This window comes from Schistocerca piceifrons, chromosome 5 (genome assembly GCF_021461385.2).
Source record: "Schistocerca piceifrons isolate TAMUIC-IGC-003096 chromosome 5, iqSchPice1.1, whole genome shotgun sequence".
Lineage (NCBI taxonomy): Eukaryota > Metazoa > Arthropoda > Insecta > Orthoptera > Acrididae > Schistocerca > Schistocerca piceifrons.
In genome coordinates this window covers 564,343,892-564,363,345 of record NC_060142.1, presented here as the reverse complement: position 1 = coordinate 564,363,345, position 19,454 = coordinate 564,343,892, and the positions used below count along the sequence as shown (strand labels likewise).

At 41.0% G+C, this 19,454-nt stretch overlaps 1 protein-coding gene across 3 annotated transcripts in view; it reads right to left on the bottom strand.

Annotated features, from left to right (window-relative positions):
* Nucleotides 1-19,454, bottom strand: part of LOC124798139 (endophilin-B1) — a 228,520-nt gene that overhangs the window by 147,908 nt on the left and 61,158 nt on the right. For all 3 annotated transcript variants that reach the window (XM_047261413.1, XM_047261414.1, XM_047261415.1), the window contains exons 3-4: nt 13,143-13,271; nt 12,295-12,457 (exon numbers count right to left, since the gene is read on the bottom strand). In XM_047261413.1, the coding sequence (XP_047117369.1) occupies nt 12,295-12,457; nt 13,143-13,271 (292 nt within the window). The remainder of the gene's footprint in view (nt 1-12,294; nt 12,458-13,142; nt 13,272-19,454) is intronic.

The following is a 19,454-nucleotide window of genomic DNA, read 5'->3' as shown; positions in this document are numbered from 1 at the left end:
TATACTGAACTGAAACTGGCACACTACAAAAACTTTAGAGTGGCAGATATTCCTGCCAGAGGGAGAAACCATGTGTTAAACGGTTATGTCCAATGTGCAGTCTGATGAGTAGCACTTCCGTTACTATAGGTTATTGGTCTTGAGCTGACTGCAATTTAATTAAAAAGAATTACACCAGATGCATTTCACTTTTGTTTATAAAGCATCTTCTGTGGTTATTCTGCGAACAGGATACATATGTTTGAACATTTTTGATTGTTTTAGGCTAAAAACAGCATTTTCTTTATAAAGTTGGTCTGCAATTTACTTATTGTGTTTCTTTACATATTCTGCTCCTTCCCTCCTTGCTAGCAGAGGTTGGCATCGAAAGACTTAATTTCACATTTGAACTTCGCAGCTTTTGCCATTCTGCGGTATTTCCCGCGCTGCATTATTTACATTTCGCTTTCTTAAAATGTTTTTTATACTGCACTGCTATAGTGTTTATATCTGTTCATTTGCTTTCATTCACATTGTTAGTGTTCCCAATCTGTGAAACTATTTTGTGTGTGTGTGTGTGTGTGTGTGTGTGTGTGTGTGTGTGTGTGTGTGAGGGGGGGGGGGGGGGGGGAGGGGGAGGTGCAATTTAATTAAAAAAATAATTACACCAGTTTTGTTTATAAAGGATCTTCTGCGGTTATTCTGCGCACGCGCAGAGACAGACGAGTGTGGATGGGTTGACTTTTTTGTAGGGGTGGGGGGAGGAAGGGCAAGGATGGGCTTGGATGGTGATTACATGACAGAATCTGGGAGGAGATGGTACTGGTAAATGAAGCTTGTGGTTATATGTGTACATTTAATGTTATATAAAGTTGTCAATCAGTTTAAAGAGTGTGTGGTTTGCCAAGTTCGTCTGATCCTTTACGAGCTGTTTCTTTTCTGTTATGGTTTTTTGGATATGTCAGTTTTCTGTAAGGTAGAAGGTGTTTTTGTTGTTGTTTATCCTTTTTTTGGGAAGCATTTCTGAATTAAATGTTTGTTTGGTGTGCTGCTTTTGGTTGGTTGATTGGGGTTAAAAGGACCAAACAGCAAGGTCATCAGGCCCTCGTTTCAAATGCGGTCCATACAGACAGATTGACATTTCAGAAAAGTCAAAACAATAAAAGGTAAAAGGCTAAAAAATGTAAAAAAGCAGTCGTGTTGTCAATGGTGAAAACAAAATGAGGGAAGTCAGCAGGTGACCAACCCCAAGGCTATGCTAGAGGCAGGAAATATACCACCTCTGTTGCAGTACAGTCAAGACCACCCACTATTCAAAAGCGTTCAACCACTAGAATGAAGAAGTGCATATTGTAAAAGGAGACTAACCAATTCTAAAAAGTGATAAAAACAGAGTAAAAGGGAAAGAAAAGAGGATCTTGGCCAGGAAGGGGAGTCCGGAATCTCCAAACACAGCTTACAGTGGGAGACACTGGATGGTCGAACTGGTTCTCAGTTTTCTCCATGAAAGTGGTTTTCATTCTCAGTTTTAAGGTTTAAGGAGGAAGGGAGGAGGAAGTTGCTGAAGAAGGGCATTGAAGCAGCAGGTGCAAGAGTCCTGTCAGGAGGGAGATAAAGATTGCAAACCGTGACCTCAGAGTCCAAGTGGACCCTAACAGCAACTGCTTCCAATGTAGTTTGAAGAGGAATCCACGTGCTAGCAATGTCTGTACGGACCATCGTACGAGCGCCACCACAGGCCCGCAGGGGGCTGACCCAATTTCGACAGAAAAGACGGAACCCACAGAGGATTGGTGAGTGATCATCAGTAAAATGAGATTCCTGTAGAACCACACAAGCCGGAGAGTAAAACGAAATAAGGGATGCCAACTCTGGAAGGTGAGGTAATATCCATTGCAATTCCATTGGATAACCACAGAACAATGATTCAAATGGGGGTTGAACAGGCTAAAGCCAGTCATGCAGCCGGGTCACCACCCATCACCGACAAGGAGGGGGCAACATCTATGAAAAACAGGTAGGGGGATCCTGGGAAGGGCGCTCTTGACCGGCAGACGTCGGAGAAGTGGGACACTTCTCCTGCTGGGGATGGGGAGTGGTGCCCGGAAGGGAGGGTGTGGGAGCCGCAGTGGAGAGGGGGGGAGGGGGGTGAGGGGTTCAGGACTGGAGTAAGGAAGGGAGAGGAAGGGGTGAAGATGTAACTAAAGCATAGCTAGACGTCATGGACACAGGACGAAGATGTGCATACTTCTTAAGAGCCTCAGTGTAGGTTAGACGATCAAGGGATTTATACTCCTGTATCTTCTTTTCCTTCTTATAAACTGGGCAATCCGGTGAAGATGGAGAATGATTGTCATGACAATTAACACACACAGGAGGGGGAACACAAGAACTCCCCTCATGGAGTGGATGTCCACAGTCACCACAGAGAGAGGCCTGCAAACAATGGGAAGACATGCGTCCAAAACGCAAACAATTAAAACATATTATAGGTGGTGGGATGTATGGATTCATGTCGCATCAATAAACCATAATCTTGACCTCCTCAGGGAGGGTATCCCTTCAAAGGCCAGGATAAAGGCACCAGTATCAATGCAATTTTCCTTCGGACCCTTCTGAACACTCTGAACAAAGTGAACACCCCACCGTCTGAGACTGTCCTGAAGTTGCTCATCAGTTTGAAGGATGAGGTCCCTGTGAAAAATTACACCTTGAACCACATTTAAAGACTGGTGAGGGGGTAATGGACACAGGAGTTCTGCCAAGATGGTTACAGGCACGAAGGGCCACAGACTGGGCAGCTGAAGCAGTTTTGATCAACAACGAACCCGACCTCATCTTACTCAAGAGTCCACTTCGCCAAACTTGTCTTCAATGTGTTCCACAAAAAATAAAGGTTTGGTACTGGTGAAAGTATCCCCCATCAGTCCTGGTGCAAACCAGATAGCAGGGAAAAGGTTTTGCCTCTAGCCGACGAGCCTGACCCCCCTCCCAGGGGGTAGCCATGGAAGGGAAGGCCGAAGGGCCAGAAGAAATAGCACTAAAAGAATAATTTCCATGCAAAGGGTTGGCCGTAGAAGAACAGCCCGAGTTCTGGACCTGTATGTGTTTCATCTGCATAACGTCTACCCTGTTACCACCCACTGCCCAGGGGTGCCACCCAGCCACAGCAAGGGCCGTCTGGCACGGTGGCCATTGCCGGGAGTTCCGATGCTCCAGGATGACAAGCAACCACTCCTAGGCTTACATGAGGTGGTCACAGCTCAGGTATCAGAAGTGTGATCCCTGTGTTTTCAGGGGGGCTCAACCAACAGGGTACGTAGCAATCCCACCACATAGACTGGCTACCGTGCTGGCTATGCACCCTAGCATTGGACAACGACATGAAGGAAAAAGTTGAAGGAACTAGGAGGGCACATGTAGGAGACACTAGGTAAGGTGCTCTTCCCCAAATGACTCACACTACGGAACAGAAATTTAGTAATGGAGGTCAAACCCCAGAGTGGGACCACAGAATGCCAAAAGGATGAGGTAATTACACAACAAAACCAAATTGCAAATCCAACATAACCAGGAGGATAGTGGGGCCAACATAAACAAGGACACCAAGAGAGGGAGAGGAGCGGGAAATGGGGAAGGAGCAATGATCGGAAAGGAGGGGAAGGGCAAGGAAATGCAGCCCGGGAAAGAAGGGAAGGAAGGTTGCAATAGCTCAGGGCCCCGTGTTCGCCACACACACACACACACACACTTAAAGGACCATGAGGCCCTGGAGGGGTGCTACTTTTATGTCTTGTTTTTTGAAAACATTGGATATTCAGTGTGTGTATTTGTGGTTGTCTGTCATTGTGTACTATCTTTTACTTCCTGTTTCTTGCATACTTTGTGTTGTTTCTATTCTCGTATTTTGTGCAGCTATTTGTGTGTAAATTTGTCCTTGTATTGGTGACCGTGGGGTGTTTGTTCTTTTCTGTTTCTTGATTTTCTTGTTCAGTTTTGTTACTAAGATCCACTGTTTGTGGTTATTTGTATTATGGTATTTATTTCTTCTTTGTAACTGTGTTTCTAATGGTACTGTGTTTAGTATGTGTACCGTGTACCAAATTCTTTTTAATTAAACTGCAGTCATCTTAAGACAGATAACCTACAGAAACAGATTTAAACAGCTGCTGCGGAAGATGACCATGCAAACAAACACAGTAGCACTTCTTTCCATCAGCGTGGTCTGCATGTCGACTGACATGCCTGTGTGGTCTATCTGAGTGACCACAGATTGTTTTCTGTTACCTCCAACCATTCAGTTTCCCACTGAGCACGATTTGTTTGTCAGATAATGAGATTATGATGGGCTAATGAGATGATGTGCAAGGGGATGGCACATTGACGTACAATACCATCCCGACATGCTTCCTTTGCTGCTTTGTCATCTATGTCGTTGTCCTGTATCCCTATGTATACAGGTTCCTAACAAAAGATAACTTCCTTGCCACAGTGTTGGAGGCAAGCAAGTAGTCATGGATGAGCTGAATCAAATGGTCTAGGGCAGTGTTTTTCAACCTGTGGGTCGTGACCTCCTGGCGGGTCGCAAAGTCTTACTCATGGGGTCGCGGTTGCAGGAGAAAGCAGTTGCAGCATGGCTGGTAACATATGTTTTATGATGATCATCTGCTGTGGTATAAATGTCACACGGAAGTGACAAGGTTCTGTGACAAAACCTTGGAATTTCACTCAAGTTCAGATGTGGTACTTTTTATCATATTTTTATTATGGTTCTGGGGTCACCAGAATATTTTTACTTGGAAAAGGGTTGCGTATTGAAAAATGTTGAAAAACACTGGTCTATGGGATGTGTGTGGTAGACCATTTGTAGCCCATGGAGCAAGTCAGAACAGACAAGAAACTTTGTGCTGTGATGAATGGAATGTCAAAAGTCCATGTCACAATTTGTAAATGGTTCCAGAACACGCACTTTCGAAACCCTATCAGGGACAACAGCTGAACAACCACGGGTGTTCTCTTGCTCGGATCCATTTGTATAAACAATGAAAAAACTGTGGTATGAATTTAAAATTGTACAAAACAGTTTTAAAATTGTAATCTGGAGTACAAGTTTTCTCATACTGCGTCAACCTTAAAGTCACTTTGGGATTCTGAACATGCCAAGATGGCAGATTGTTCCACAATTGGCTGTGTATTCAAAGTTTTCCACTGATACACAGTCAGCAGCACTTATACTGCTGAAGCATTTCAAACTATTCAATGATTTGAAGCCCTTTATTTAAAGGTCTTTCAGGTGCAGAAGCCAGGTTAGTTTTGAGCCAAATAGTAGACCCAAAAAATGCACACTGTCCTTACAATGTAAAATATTTTCCCCCATTGTGAACTGTGGTTGGTTAAAATTTCCATCAGCTTGGTTAAAATTGAAAAACATGCTTTTAGGGTGAGAACATGAAACCAGTTTTACTGGCCCAAGCTTCCAGCTTTCTGATCGTCAGCTGTAGTTGCCTCATTGCCATTGTATGATTGGAGGAAGTATAGAAAACTGCAAAGTCATCCATATAAGGAAACATTTAACAGGGTTCTTGACTGCAGGGGTGACTGCACATAATGTGACACTGAGTACACGGCCTTGGCAACCGCTACAGTCAGGCAAGGCATCACCAACACAATATCAAAAGGATCAGTCCTCAAGGAAGGATTAGATAAGTGGCAGACATCCACGTAGTCCCCATTCATGAAGTTGGCAAAGAATGTTTTATTTCCTAGTGATGATGTACACTTTTTCATGGCAAAAAACACACCAACCACGTGGTTTTGGTGTAAGAAGGAATCCTATATCATCCTCTCCAGTAAAAGTAAGTTGTCAAGGATTGACTGGTAGCAACACAAACTGCAATGGAAGCGGCACAGTAAGGGCTACGCTTCGGCAACTGTTAGGGTCAGTATGATCCTTGCTTGGTTTCAATAATGGAATTAATATTGCCTCCTCCCTCGCCTTTGAGTACTATCCACCAAACCAGATTTTACTGAAACAAGATAGGAGCTTGCATCTGGCTTCAGGGCACAGATGACAGAGTATGGCATAGTGAATCTGATCAGGTCCTGGAGCAGTGTCTCTGGTTATGGACAGAACTGATTCCAATTCCCAAATGGAGAATGGAAGAATGTATCCAAGAAATGGAGCCTCCTTATCTCCACATCTGGACTGCAGGAGTTTTTATGGATGACACAGTGACAATAAAAACTGCTCACCTATAAACTGAGGCATACCTTTCAGCATCTCCACCAATACCCCATTTCTCAACAAGGCCGTAATGGGACGTGCATTGCCCTAGTCTAATTCACTTTATTGAGTTCTAAATATCTGCAAAGGAAATTTGCCGATTAATGGAAGTTGCCAATTCCATCCATGATTTCCTCTTCTGTTCTTTTATCACTTGTCTGTGCTCTCACTGATCTAAAGGCACAAAGATTTTCTGTAGTTTGATAGTGTCTGTATCTTCTCATACCTGCATCCTGACTGACTGCTGAGTGACATTCATCATTTCAAGGGACAGGCATCGTGTGAGGTGCTTGCTAGACGGGGGAATGGAATTGGTGTCGGCTCATTGGATCCCAAAGTGATAATCTCCACCACCTCCTGGGGACAATCCTGTTCAAATGTGGCCTGCTGACTTTATCTCACCAATTTTCCCTTTAAACTATCCATTTTCAAGGTCTCCTGTTTTTCACTGCCTATTTCAGTAGATGAATCCACACAGGATCTGTGGCCACTTCTTACTGAACTAACTCTGCAACAGCTGGGGAACAAAAATAAAGGTCAATGGCTAAAGATAACCTTGTAGCTGTGGAGAAATGTGTCATCTGACCAGAATTCATAGAGCAGATATTCTTCAGGTGGACAAAGGGCTTGATAATTTGACCTCCAGAGCATACGATAGCTGTGCCCAAAAGCATTAAAGTCACCCATGAGGAGGAATGGACAGGCGAGTCCCCAGAAGAGTTCTGTCTGTGCATCTGCACCCAACAGATCATGCGATGGAGGATTTAAAGAATGTATTTTGATTTTAACTAGAGTGAGAACTTCCACTGCAACTGCTAGTACGGCCACAGTAAGATGGCCAGGACAGGAATGGCATCTGGCATCGACGAAAACAGCCACTCAACCCCTAGATCTTTCTCCAGTAACATCGTCCTTACAGTAGGGGTGGTAGCTCCTTAATACAGGTGTATCAGTGGCTTTAAAATGAATCTCTTGCAAGTAGATACAGAAAGGCCTCCCCTGGGCCAGAAGCTGCAATTCTTTCAAATGCGATCAGTATCCATTTAAGTTCACAGCAACTCAAAAGTCCCTGTGGCGCTATTGATTAGCGGTGGTTGTCCCTGTCCTCCTTCCTTGGCAGAGGTAATTTACCCAAGAGGTCAGGGGTAACGTTGGAGAGAGCCCTGGTCTACAGTTCATTCATTTGGGTATTTATTCCTGAATTTTCCTTTCTTCGCTCTAATAAGTCCCCACACTCCCTGCTCAATAGTGGGTGACCCCATGAGCACTTGTTATATTTTGAAGGAAGCGTACAAGAAATCACCTGCTTTGTGAGCTCAGCCTCCACAATTTCTAAATACAGCCCTTCCATTACATGCCATTGAGGTGTGGCCAAATCTCTGAGATTTGAAGGATAACACTGGACTGAGAACACCTAAAAACGGATGCGCACTAGGAAAATATATTCAGGTCATTCCAGAGTGTTGAACATTAGAATAAATGTTGAAGTTTTTTCCAATGTGTCATTGACCCTCTTCATACAGTTCTGCACTTCCGCGACATCCATATTTTCCATTCTTCATGTAACTCCTCGGGGCCCATCTCCACTATATCATAGCGGATAATTATGCCTTTACAAAAGTTAAGGGTTTTATGTAACTCAGCCACCACAGGGTAGTCACCTAAGGCTTAGATATTTAATTTGACACAGCACTTTCAACTACAAGTGCTCCACTACGAAGTCATTTAACACTTTTTAAGGACCCAACATTAGCCTCCAATGCCTTGTGAATATGGAAAGGAGAGACCTTCTCAAAGGTCTACTTTGTTCTCATGATAACAATGAAAGCATTATGGGAAACTCATTCTGTTACTATAATTTTAAGGCTACTACTTGGGTGGACTGATCACCCAAATTCTCTTTGTTGGTTGGGTGTATGTACTACTTGACTGCACATTTTTCCCATCAGGAGGAGATCTGAATTTACTTTGCTCCATGAGGATCCCATGAACTGCTAGGAATCCAAATGTCGACCCAGATACAGTACCACAGGCCTTGTACAATTGGTGAGGCGTGGCAGTTGCCCCAGAGGTTGCCCACTAGATACTGTTTCACTTCAACAAACATTCACCTGATTAGCATGTAGGACATGTGTTCCTTGAGTTTGCAGGTTTCTTCTTTTTTTTGTATCTTTCTTGCAGTCCAGGTGGTGAAGCTAAGAGTCCCATTCTCTGAAACACACAAAAATCTACCGCTATACCTAGTGATCATCTCTGATGTATGCTCAGAGTTTATGGGTAGATGAGGCCTGTTGATATGCCCAGTCTCTAGCTCTGGAAACCAAGAGCCACCATACCCATACCAAACCACTGCTGTTGGGGCTCACTGGGAAAAACGCAGCCCTCCCTTCCCTAAGTTATGTGATACTCTTCATCAAATTTGACAGTGGCAGGATGGTGGTTTATTATTCCATGATAGAGCTGCTCATGCTGTTTGGCATATCATAACTGTTGTGCAAATATGAAATCAGTGATTTCATGAGGGCCATCATCAGGGCCATGAAGGATCTCAATAGCCCCAAATGACCAGTGTCCGAAAGGACAGGCATACTGCTTGCTCAGTCACACAGAATCACACAGCCCTATCACATACCTCAAGTCAGGAAATGAGATTTTTGCTGGGAAACCAGTATCCACAAACAGCATGATGAGTCTGGAGCACCACGAATTGTTAGCATGGTGACCAATGTTGCACCTTCCCTTGGCATACCAGCTTTGAGGGGCATGCTAACAATTTTGCACCCAATGACATTCAACTAACATAATGCAAGACCACACACTGCCTGTATTGTCATGACCTACATTGCTACACAGCAGGTGCAAATACTCCCTATGCCACAAAAGTTTATGCATTTACCACACATTTAAAACAGCTGGTCATGGGTTACTGATACACTAATATGCCACTAATCACCAGCCACTGTAACTGATGAACTCTGGCCTAAACCTGAAGAAGCACAGAATAATGTACCCATGTCCGTCAGAGCATTTGTTGCTGGCAGTGATGTGTACTAAATTTCACAAACTGTACACCTCTAAGTCATCTACAAATCTGATCACGTATCCCTCCTCTATTACATACACCAAAAATTGGTGAAATTATGTTATTTGCTATCCTTCCTATTGTTACAGTTTTAATGACCAGCAGTACATATGAGGGCTGTTCAAAAATATCCAACATTTTTATTGCTGAAATCAACAATGGTATGCAGCACATAAGCTCCCTGTGTATGTAGGCCTACATAGTGCACACATTAATTTTTTCAAGACTGCGGAAACAACCAGTTGTTACCTAGCCACTGACAAGTGAATGTGTGTAAGTGGTAATTTTCTCTGTGTTGCAGGTAAAATGACAGAAAAATTGGATCATCATTAATGCATCAAATTTTGTTTCAAGTTTGACGATTCTCAAATTGAAACAATCCTTAAGACTCAATAAGTGTTTGGAGACAAAGCAATGGGTACCAAACAGATAAAATAGGGGTACAATGGCTTCAAAGATAGTCACTCATCAGTGAATCTAGAAATCTGGTTGTTATTGATCACGTAAGGACCTCGGTGATGCACGATAGACGAATCGTGATCAGAGATCTTGCGGACGAGGTTAAAATTAATATTATGTCCACTCATCCCATTTTAAAAGAGCATTTGAGCCCCAGGAGGACCTCTAGAAAATTTGTGCCAAAGCTGCAAACAACTGAGCAGAAGCAACTTCCTTTGGAGATCACACAGGTCATGCTTGACACAGTAAACAGTTATCTGAACTTTCTTAACATAGGGATCACTGGTGACACTTGGGTTTACGTGTACGACACAGAAACAATGTTCAGTCATCACAATGGAAATATCGACCACCCACAAGACCAAAAACATGAGGAAGGTCCACAGAAATTTGAAAGTCATACCGAGTGTCTTTTTTTTACACTAGTGCTATGGTCCATCACAAGTAAGCCCTTGAAAGTACTAGTGTCATGAAGCAGCCAGACTTCGTGCAGCGAACAGTTGGCACCTTCACCACAATAATGCAGCTGCTCATTATTCTCAATTAATTCAGAGCTTTTTGGCCAAACACAGAATGGCTGTGGTTTGTCAGTCCTCCTACTCTTCTGACGTAGCACCAAATGACTTCTGGTTTTTCCCTAAACTGAAAGACCAGGTTTCAGAATAGTGAAGACATTATGCAGAATACAACAGGGCAGCTGCACACTATACCAAAAGAAGCTTTCAACTGATGCTTCCAACAGTGGCAGCAGTATTTGGAGAGGTTAGTAAAAGCTCAAGTGGAGTACTCTGAAGGTGACTAATGTCAAACAATTACATCTGAATAAAGATTGATTTTATAAATAAAATTCTGATGCTTTTTGAGCAGCCCTCTTATTACAAATTATATATTTAATTGTATTGCAAGAAATGAAGGGAAACAACTGAGTAAAATAATTGCAAACATAGTATTGAGGCTAATGTTTTACAAGATTACTACGCATGCCCATTACAATGTGTGCTGTCTTCAAATACTCCACTACAAGTACTGATAGTACTGGAACCATCCTCTGTTGATGGTTTGTAGCTCCTTTAAAATTATGTTTTGTTCAAAGATAATGTCATTTAAGTGTTTTCAGGCTTCAACTTAGAAAAATGCCACAATGATTTTGATCTTTGGAATAAGATTGAGCAAGAACTGCACAGATGGATTTACTTACCAAATTTTCATTAACAAGTGCAGTGTAGATGCGCACTTTTTTGTGACACAGTGGCCACTTTAGTACAATTATTTTTCTCACACACACTATCACACACACTCCAATAAAAATGATTCCAATCTTTTTTTTCCTTATGGGCAGCACTGTGGCATCTAAAATATTAGCATAGATCTGGTTTTTAATTTTCCCATTCTTTACTTATGGGAGGGAGGGAGGGGGGGTGGGGGAGGAGTCAGTGAAAGTGGTGTGTGACCTGGTTTTGGTACACTTTATAGATTTCTTCAGAAAACGAATGTTTCAGTACCTGTAATAACATGTTCCAAGTGAAGAATCATCTTTAATGCACTCCAAAAGACCAAGAAATATATACTTTGTTTTTCTTTTCTAAGAAAACTGTTTCAAAACCATTTTTTACTGCGATCTCCTCTTCCTCAATCTACCAATATCTAATGCACAATGGTCTGCAGCAGATTTACTTTTTCCTTAATCAATCTCACTTTTAACCAACAACATCTCTACCTCTGTTCACCTTTAGATTACCTCTCAACTGAATGTTCTGCACAGGCAGTTGGGTTTTCAATCAGTTCTTTTTCTTGCAAAAATACATTAAATCACATGAAAACCTGTTCCCTTGACAAATCATATGTAACACATACCTCCTGAGCTCTCAAAAGTTTCACTCATGGAGTGGCCTAGAGAGAAAATTTGGTAACAATTTCAAGCAACAGTGCACTAGCCTTCATTTACAGAAAGTGACGCGAACAACTTCACAGAGAACTTTAGTACGAACTTGCTATTATGTTACAGTAACAAGACTCACAACAGTTGTCTAGGATGTTTCACTGCAGTCGAAGATATGAACATAATATTTACCAGATGGATGATAGCCTACCAATCAGATTATTTTACCTCTTATGCAGCTCAAAATAAAAGAAAATCTTTGCTTAGGAAAAAAGCAAAAGAAAACCAAGTTGCTTTTTTATAAAAGATTATGAGACAGTATTGCCACCCAGGAATTAACTTTTTTAGCGCTGCCACAAGACACACAAAATAACTTTTGGAGCTATTAGTCTCTTCTTCAAGGAGAACACAGGTATAGGCTCAGAATCCAGGATGAGAGAGATGAGGGGAAGACAAAGATGAAGGGAGAGGTGCAGTTCATTGGCACACACGGTGACAGTTTCAGTGCAGAGGTGATGACAGAGTGAGAAGTAAAGATTAATGTTAATTCTTTCTGTTTATGTGTCATAACTTCCCCAATCAAATTTCTCAAAATACAAATATTAAAATTACCTTTTGCTCTCCAAAAGACTTCTTTCCTTCAGAATTGTTTTCATTTCACCATCCAGAAACTTCCTTAGGGGTTGTATGAAACACTGTCCAGCTGAACTAATGAATTCCCTTTCAGTCTGTCCCAATCTCTGTTCACACTGTCCTACCTTAACCAATGCACTTCCTAGAAGATGATGAAACAAATGTTTCAGTTAATATTACTTACAAATGGACAGTACTCTGTAAGCTAATAGTATAAGTTAATTCATAATCACACACTGAAAAATGTGACAACTACTACACAATGTTTTGTAACATTGCACAATTAAGACTGTTTTGCCCATTATCAATTAGTGTCCTTTTGAAATGCAAAAACTAATTATCCTTAATTGACTACATATTAGTAAGGGTAAACTCAATGTAACAACAGAAAATCCAGGCTAGAATAGTGACAATATTATGAAACAGACAGATTGCTCACCATATAGCGATTTACAGTTGCAGACATGCACAAGAAAAAGACTGGCAGACGAGTAAGCTTTTTGCCAACAGACTTTCTTCAGAAACACACACACACACACACACACACACACACACACACACACACACACACGAGCATTGTCTCTGGCTGGCTTTGACAGCCAGAGACTGGTTGGGTGTGAGATATGCATTTGTGTGTGTGTGTGTGTGTGTGTGTGTGTGTGTATTCACAAGGAAGCTTTTTTGGATGAAAGATTACTTGTCTAACAGTTTTTTGGTGTGCATGTCTGCAAATCAACATCTCCACTATAAGGTGTGTAGCAATCTACCATTTTCATAATATTGCCACTAAACTCTATGTAAGTTTCACTGAAAGAACACTTGCTTACCATAGGCTGTACCTGGACCAAATTCATTCCCTGCCTCAATCATATCCAATCCTAAGTATTCAAGATTTGTCAGCCGATTTGGTCTCTTCTTTTCTATTTTTTCAAACAAGAAGTCTTCAACCCTGTTCCCTATAAAATTAAAAAAAAAAAAACACTTTTTTAATTACATACTGAATAACAGTGTGGAAAGGTTTTTATTTTTCAGACAAGAACTATTAGTTGTGTAGGCATAAGAATAGCTTCACCAACTGAATAGCAAGCGCACACATGAATAAAACCATTACATAATGGCACTTACGATGCCTCAATTTATTGAGGCAAAACTAATATGGCAAATGGAAAACTGCATTTATTTAGTTACAAGTATCTACAAAGGGGGGGAGGCAAAAATAACTGGGATTTATTTATTAAAAAATCTACCTTTTTTCCAAATAATTATAATATCCTTCAAAGTATTCTCCATAAGCACTAACGCACTTGTCCAAATTTCATTCTAGTGTTGGAAGCACATTTAATTTTGTCCCCTTTGATACTATTTGTGACATTGTGTTTTACGTCATCATCTTTGGCGAAACACTTTCCTTTCAAGCGCCTTTTCATCCTATATAACACAAAGGAGTTCAAGGCACCTAAATCTGACTGACAGGGTGTGTGGACTACAGTAGTCACCTTTGTTGAAGGTGATCACAAGAGCCATGTGTGCAGGAGCACTGTCATGACGCACAAACCACTACCAGAATTCCACATAGCCACACATTTTCACACACAACTTTTGTGCAGCCTTTTCCTAACCTGTAAACAGAATTGCTCTGATTTGACAGAAATTCTGCATGTACAATCCTTCTTATGTCCAAGGAAAGATCAGCACCGACTTCACACTCAGTTTCACATTACGTGTTCTTTTTGGATAAGGCAAGCCAGGTTACTTTAATTGACTTAACTGATTATTTCCTGGATTGTACTCTAGTGAGGGTCTGGACACTTTCTGTGGTGTCATTGGCAGCCTTCACATACAACCAGAATTTCTTTTTGGGAGGTTTATGCTACAGTAGTCATGTAAGGCTTCATACATTCCCCTTTTCTAACAGCCAGTCTTATTTCCTTTCACATCTCTATGTAGTTCAATTCAGTAGTTCCTATTACTTTGTAAGTTTCTTTAGAGACAGCATAAACCATGGTGGGCTCCTCCATTGTGAACCATCCTCCTCCTAGATTTGAGGTACAGTTAATCTACATGCTCACACTCTGAGATACGTGTTTCTAATTCACGAGATATGACAATGTGGCATTTTGACTTAGTTTAGTAAACATTTAAACCTTTCTACTTGTAATAGTTGCCATTTGTACTTTGTGAATATTTATTGCTACATCTGCTTCATGATCACTGACACTAGGTTTAATGTTAACATTTTCAAACATGTCAGACCTATTTGTCACCATTATATCTACGTATCTTCACACCATGGGTGCTCTTCTGAACTATATGCTATAGATAGTTTTCAGAGAAGGTAGTTAGACTTGTTTCTTAGGATTCAAATTTAAAGGAGGATAGCAATCACTTGCAAAATCTGTCATTTATTGGAACAGATCTAGATTTTGACTATTACATAGCCTACTTCTGTACAATTGCTGAAAAGTGGCATAGGTCCCAATATGAAAGAGCATAACACTGATAAATGACAAACCTTTAGCAACTGACAAAACTGGGCAAACTACAGAATTACTGAAAATCTTTGTATACATGTGGATAAATACTAAGCCAAATGTTGTAGGAAGCATTTGTAAATGGATTTTAATTCATTAGTCTTGCTGTAGTATGATTCTACAGGGAATATTACATCTCCATTGTGACTAACTGCGTAATTTGTAACTCCCAGTCACACAGTATTACTAGACAGATCCAGTTACCAGTTTTTGTTTTGTAGAGGTTCTGCTAATCAGCAAACTAATTTAGTGGAAATTTATAACAAATGTAGACAAAATACACTGCTGTTCATGGATGCAACCAAATCGAACACAACATAAAAGTTAAAGAATGTACCGAACACATTATATCACAGAAATTTAATTGGTAAGAGCTATGTTTTCGTTACAGTCATGAACTTCTACATCTACATCTATACTCTGCAAACCACCTCGAGATGTGTGGCAGAGGGTATATCCCACTGTTCCAGTTATTAGGGTTTGTTCTTGTTCCATTCATGTACGGAGTGCAGGAAGAGTGATTGAATGCGCGTGTGTATAATGTTATCCTCATGATCCCTATGTAAGCAATACATAGGCGATTGCAGCATATTCCTAGAGTCGTCATATAAATCCAGTTTTTGAAACTTTGTCAACAGACTTTCTTAGGATTGTTTACTTCTATCTTCAAGAATCTTCTAGTTCAGTTTCTTCATTATCTCTGTGACACTCTCCCAGGAATCAAACTCACCTGTGACCATTCATGCTGCCCTTCTTTGTATACATTCAACATCCTCTGTTAGTCCTATTTGGTAAGGGGCTCACACACTTTAGCAATATTCTAGAACCGGTTGCACAAGATTTGTAAGCAATCTCCTTCATAGACTGATTGCACTTGCTCAGTATTCTGCCAATAAATCTAAGTCTACTATCCTCTTTACCCATGACTGAACCTATGTGATCATTCCATTTCATCTCCCTACAAGATGTTGCAACCAGGTATTTGTATCAGTTGTCTGATTCAATACGGTCATAACATACTATGTTTTTTTTGTTTTATGAACTGCACAATTTTACATTTTTTAACATTAGAAGAAGTTGCCATCCCTGCTGCATGCTGAAATCTTATGAAGATCTGACTGAATATTTAAGCAGCTTCTTTCAGATAGCACATCATTATTGATAACTGCATCATCTACAAAAAGCCTGATTTCACTATTGTCTCCATGGTCATTAATATACATTATGAACAGCAAGGGTACCAACACACATCCCTCATGCACACCAGAAGTTACTTCTGCATCTGATGATGACTCCATCAAGATAGCATGCTGTGTCCTCCCTATCAAAAGTCCTCAATCCAGTCACAAATTTCACTTGATACCCCATATGATTGTACGAGGGGTGGCGAGAAAGTAAAGCATAGCATTTCCCCCCTCAGCCGAAAACAATGCTACGAATGTGAATCATTACATATGTATTATTTGAAGTCTTCTGAGTGAGCGTGCCAAGATGCTGTCACTTTCGACAAGTAGCTTAGCTGCAGGACGGTTTCAAAATGGCGTCTGTAGGTGATGTAGGTTACAAGCAATGTGGCGTCATTGAATTTTTCACTGCAGAAAAAGACACTGTGGGAAATATTCACAAACGCTTGTGCAAAGTCTATGAAGCATCTGCTGTTGACAGAAGTACAGTTACTCGCTGGGCATGGAGGATGAGGCCATCAGAAGTGGCTCAGCGGAGCTCCAAGATTTGCTGCGGTTGGGGAGACCATACACGGCTGTCACACCTCACGTGTTGCAGTGAGCTGATTATATCATTCACGAGGACAGATGCATTATGACTCGACAACTGGTGCTGCAACTGTCAATCAGCAAAGGAAGTGTGGATTCAATTATCCACACTCTTGGATATTCATAAGTGTGTGCAAGATTGGTCCTGCAGTGTTTCACAGTGGATCACAAATCGCACAGAAGAAACATTTGTCTTGATTTTTTGCAATACTTTCAAGCTGAGGAGGAGCTCTTTCAAGCTGCGACAGGTGCTGAAACCCAGGTTCCCCATTCTGAGCTCGAAACAAAACGACAGTAGAGGAAATGGCAACATTCCCACTCCCCACAGAAGAAAAAATTCAAAGCAACTTCTTCCACTGGTAAGGTCATGATCACTGTGTTCTGGGACAGTGAAGGTGCAATTCTCATTGATGTGATGCCAAAAGGCAGTACTGTTAATTCAGATGCATATGTCAACACTTAGACAAAACTCAAGATGCGCTTCTGGCGACTTCGGCACCACAGCAACTCAGGAGATGTTTTGCTGCAATACGGTAATGCTTGGCTCCACATAAGTCTGAGGATTGCTGAACACATTGCAAAACAGGGTTGGACAGTGTTACCCCATCCACCCTACAGCCCTGACCAAGCCCCTTGGACTTCCACTTGTTTTGGTCATTAAAGGATGCCAATTCATGGAAGACTTTGAGGACAATGAGGAGGTGATTCACACAGTGAAACACTGGCTCCACCACCAGGACAAGGATTGGTACTGACAGGGGATACACACCCTCATTTCGCACTGGAGGAAAGCCATAGAACAGGATGGAGATTACGTGGAAAAAGAGGGTGTGTAGATAAAACACCATCGTTTCGTGTGAATAATTCTCATTATGTTCAATAAAGAATCGCCGAAGAAAAAAATGCAGTGCGTAATTTCTGGGCAACCCACCATGCTTTTGACAATAAGCACAGGTGTGCTACTGAGTCAAAGGCTTTTTGGAAATCAAGAAACGCTGCATCTACCTGGTTCCTTGATCCAAATCTTTCAGTATGTCATGTGAGGAAAGTGGAAGTTTGCTTTCACATGATCAAAAGCTATGCTGGTTGGCACTGAGGTGGTCATTCTGTTCAAGATATCTCATTATGTTTGAGCTCAGAAGATTCTACAACAAATCTATGACAAGGGTATTAGAAGGTAGTTTTGTGGATCACTTCTACTACCCTTCTTTTACATGGATGTGACCTGCACCTTTTTCCAAGAACTGGGTACAGTCTTGTTTGAGGAATCTATAGTAGATTATAGTTAGAAGAGAGTCTCACTTTTGAATATGTACTTAGAAAGAATAGTCAACAAGCATAAAGTGTAAATCTCAAAAGTTATGCTGCAATTGAGGAAAAATTATTTCCCAAACTAGATATTTCTGCCAAATTTTGTAGAATGTATAATCATAGCTTGCAACTCTATTTTGAAATATGTTTTGCTGACATACATATACTTCCAAAAATTCTCAAAAAATAGATTTATTCAAGGAGATAAAGATATGAATGATTATCTAAACCAGATTACTAATATGTAAGATGCACTAAGCACATATGGTAATGGTGGGTGGGGCGAGCAACAGCATAGATAGGAACCCTAATTATTCAACTGAGAGTGACCTGGTAAACATAGCTTCAGTGAAGAGACATACTGGTGTTGGGCTTGTGTATGTTCTGAGGCGCCATGACTGGCCTCATTTTAACTCTTCTGTTAGGAGAGTTAATTTAGGGTTGAAACAGCTGCTTGGATCAGATATGGGGTCTCATATCGGTGTGGTTCCTGTTGACTATCAGCAGGTGTCCCACTTGTCCATACTACGCATGGCCTTCACCTCATCAGGAAAGGGAAGGGAAAACTGACTGGGCTAATAGCAAATAACAGAAGGGGGGGGGGGGGGGGCGCAGGCGCATTGTCAAGTGGTTACAAGTGACAGATCAGCAGTTTTTTTAGGGTAGGGAGGGCAGAAACAAAAGATGTTGAGAGAGAGGCTGAAAATGACATTCACACTGATAAAACAGGCAGCCAGAAAGCAAATTTTAATGTACACAATTCATGTAGACAGCCTCTGATTGAAACTAAAGACACTCAAAAATTGGCAGGAAAATTAGATTCATCCAGTTATAATTCAGCCAGTGCACAAAATCAATCATCACTATTGCATCTGAATATCTGAGGACTATGGGATAAGCTTAATGAGTTGCTTATTTGTGTTGAAGAATTAGAGTTGAGCAAACCAGTTGATATAATCTGCCTCTCTGAACATCATGTGACCACTGGTATAGATATGTTAATTGTTACAGGATTCAAGTTAGCTTCTTATTTCTGTAGAGAAAATATGGGGAAAGGAGGAGTCGCCATATTTGTCAGAAACGGTTTTGATTTCAAGAATACTGATATTAATATATTTTGCTCAGAGTAGCGCTTACAAGCTTGTGCAACAGAAGTAGTATTTCGTAACAAGTCGTTTATAATAGCAGGTATATACAGATCACCTACAGGAAATTTTAACCTCTCCATAAAAATCTGGAAGCTCTGCTGTCCCATCTCATAGTAAAAAACAAGGAAATAGCGGTTGCTGGGGATTTTAATGTGGATTTATTGAAAAGCTCTGTCAGTGAACAATTACTGCAGTCAGTAACACTATCATTCAATTTAGTTCCTACTGTGAAATTTGCTATTAGGATATGTAAATGTTCTGAGACTGCTATTGATAATATCTTTGTAGACAAATCTAGGGAAAAAGTCTTATCACAAAACCAATAGTAAATGGGCTATCTGATCATGACATGCAGCATCTTGTGTTAAATGTTGAAA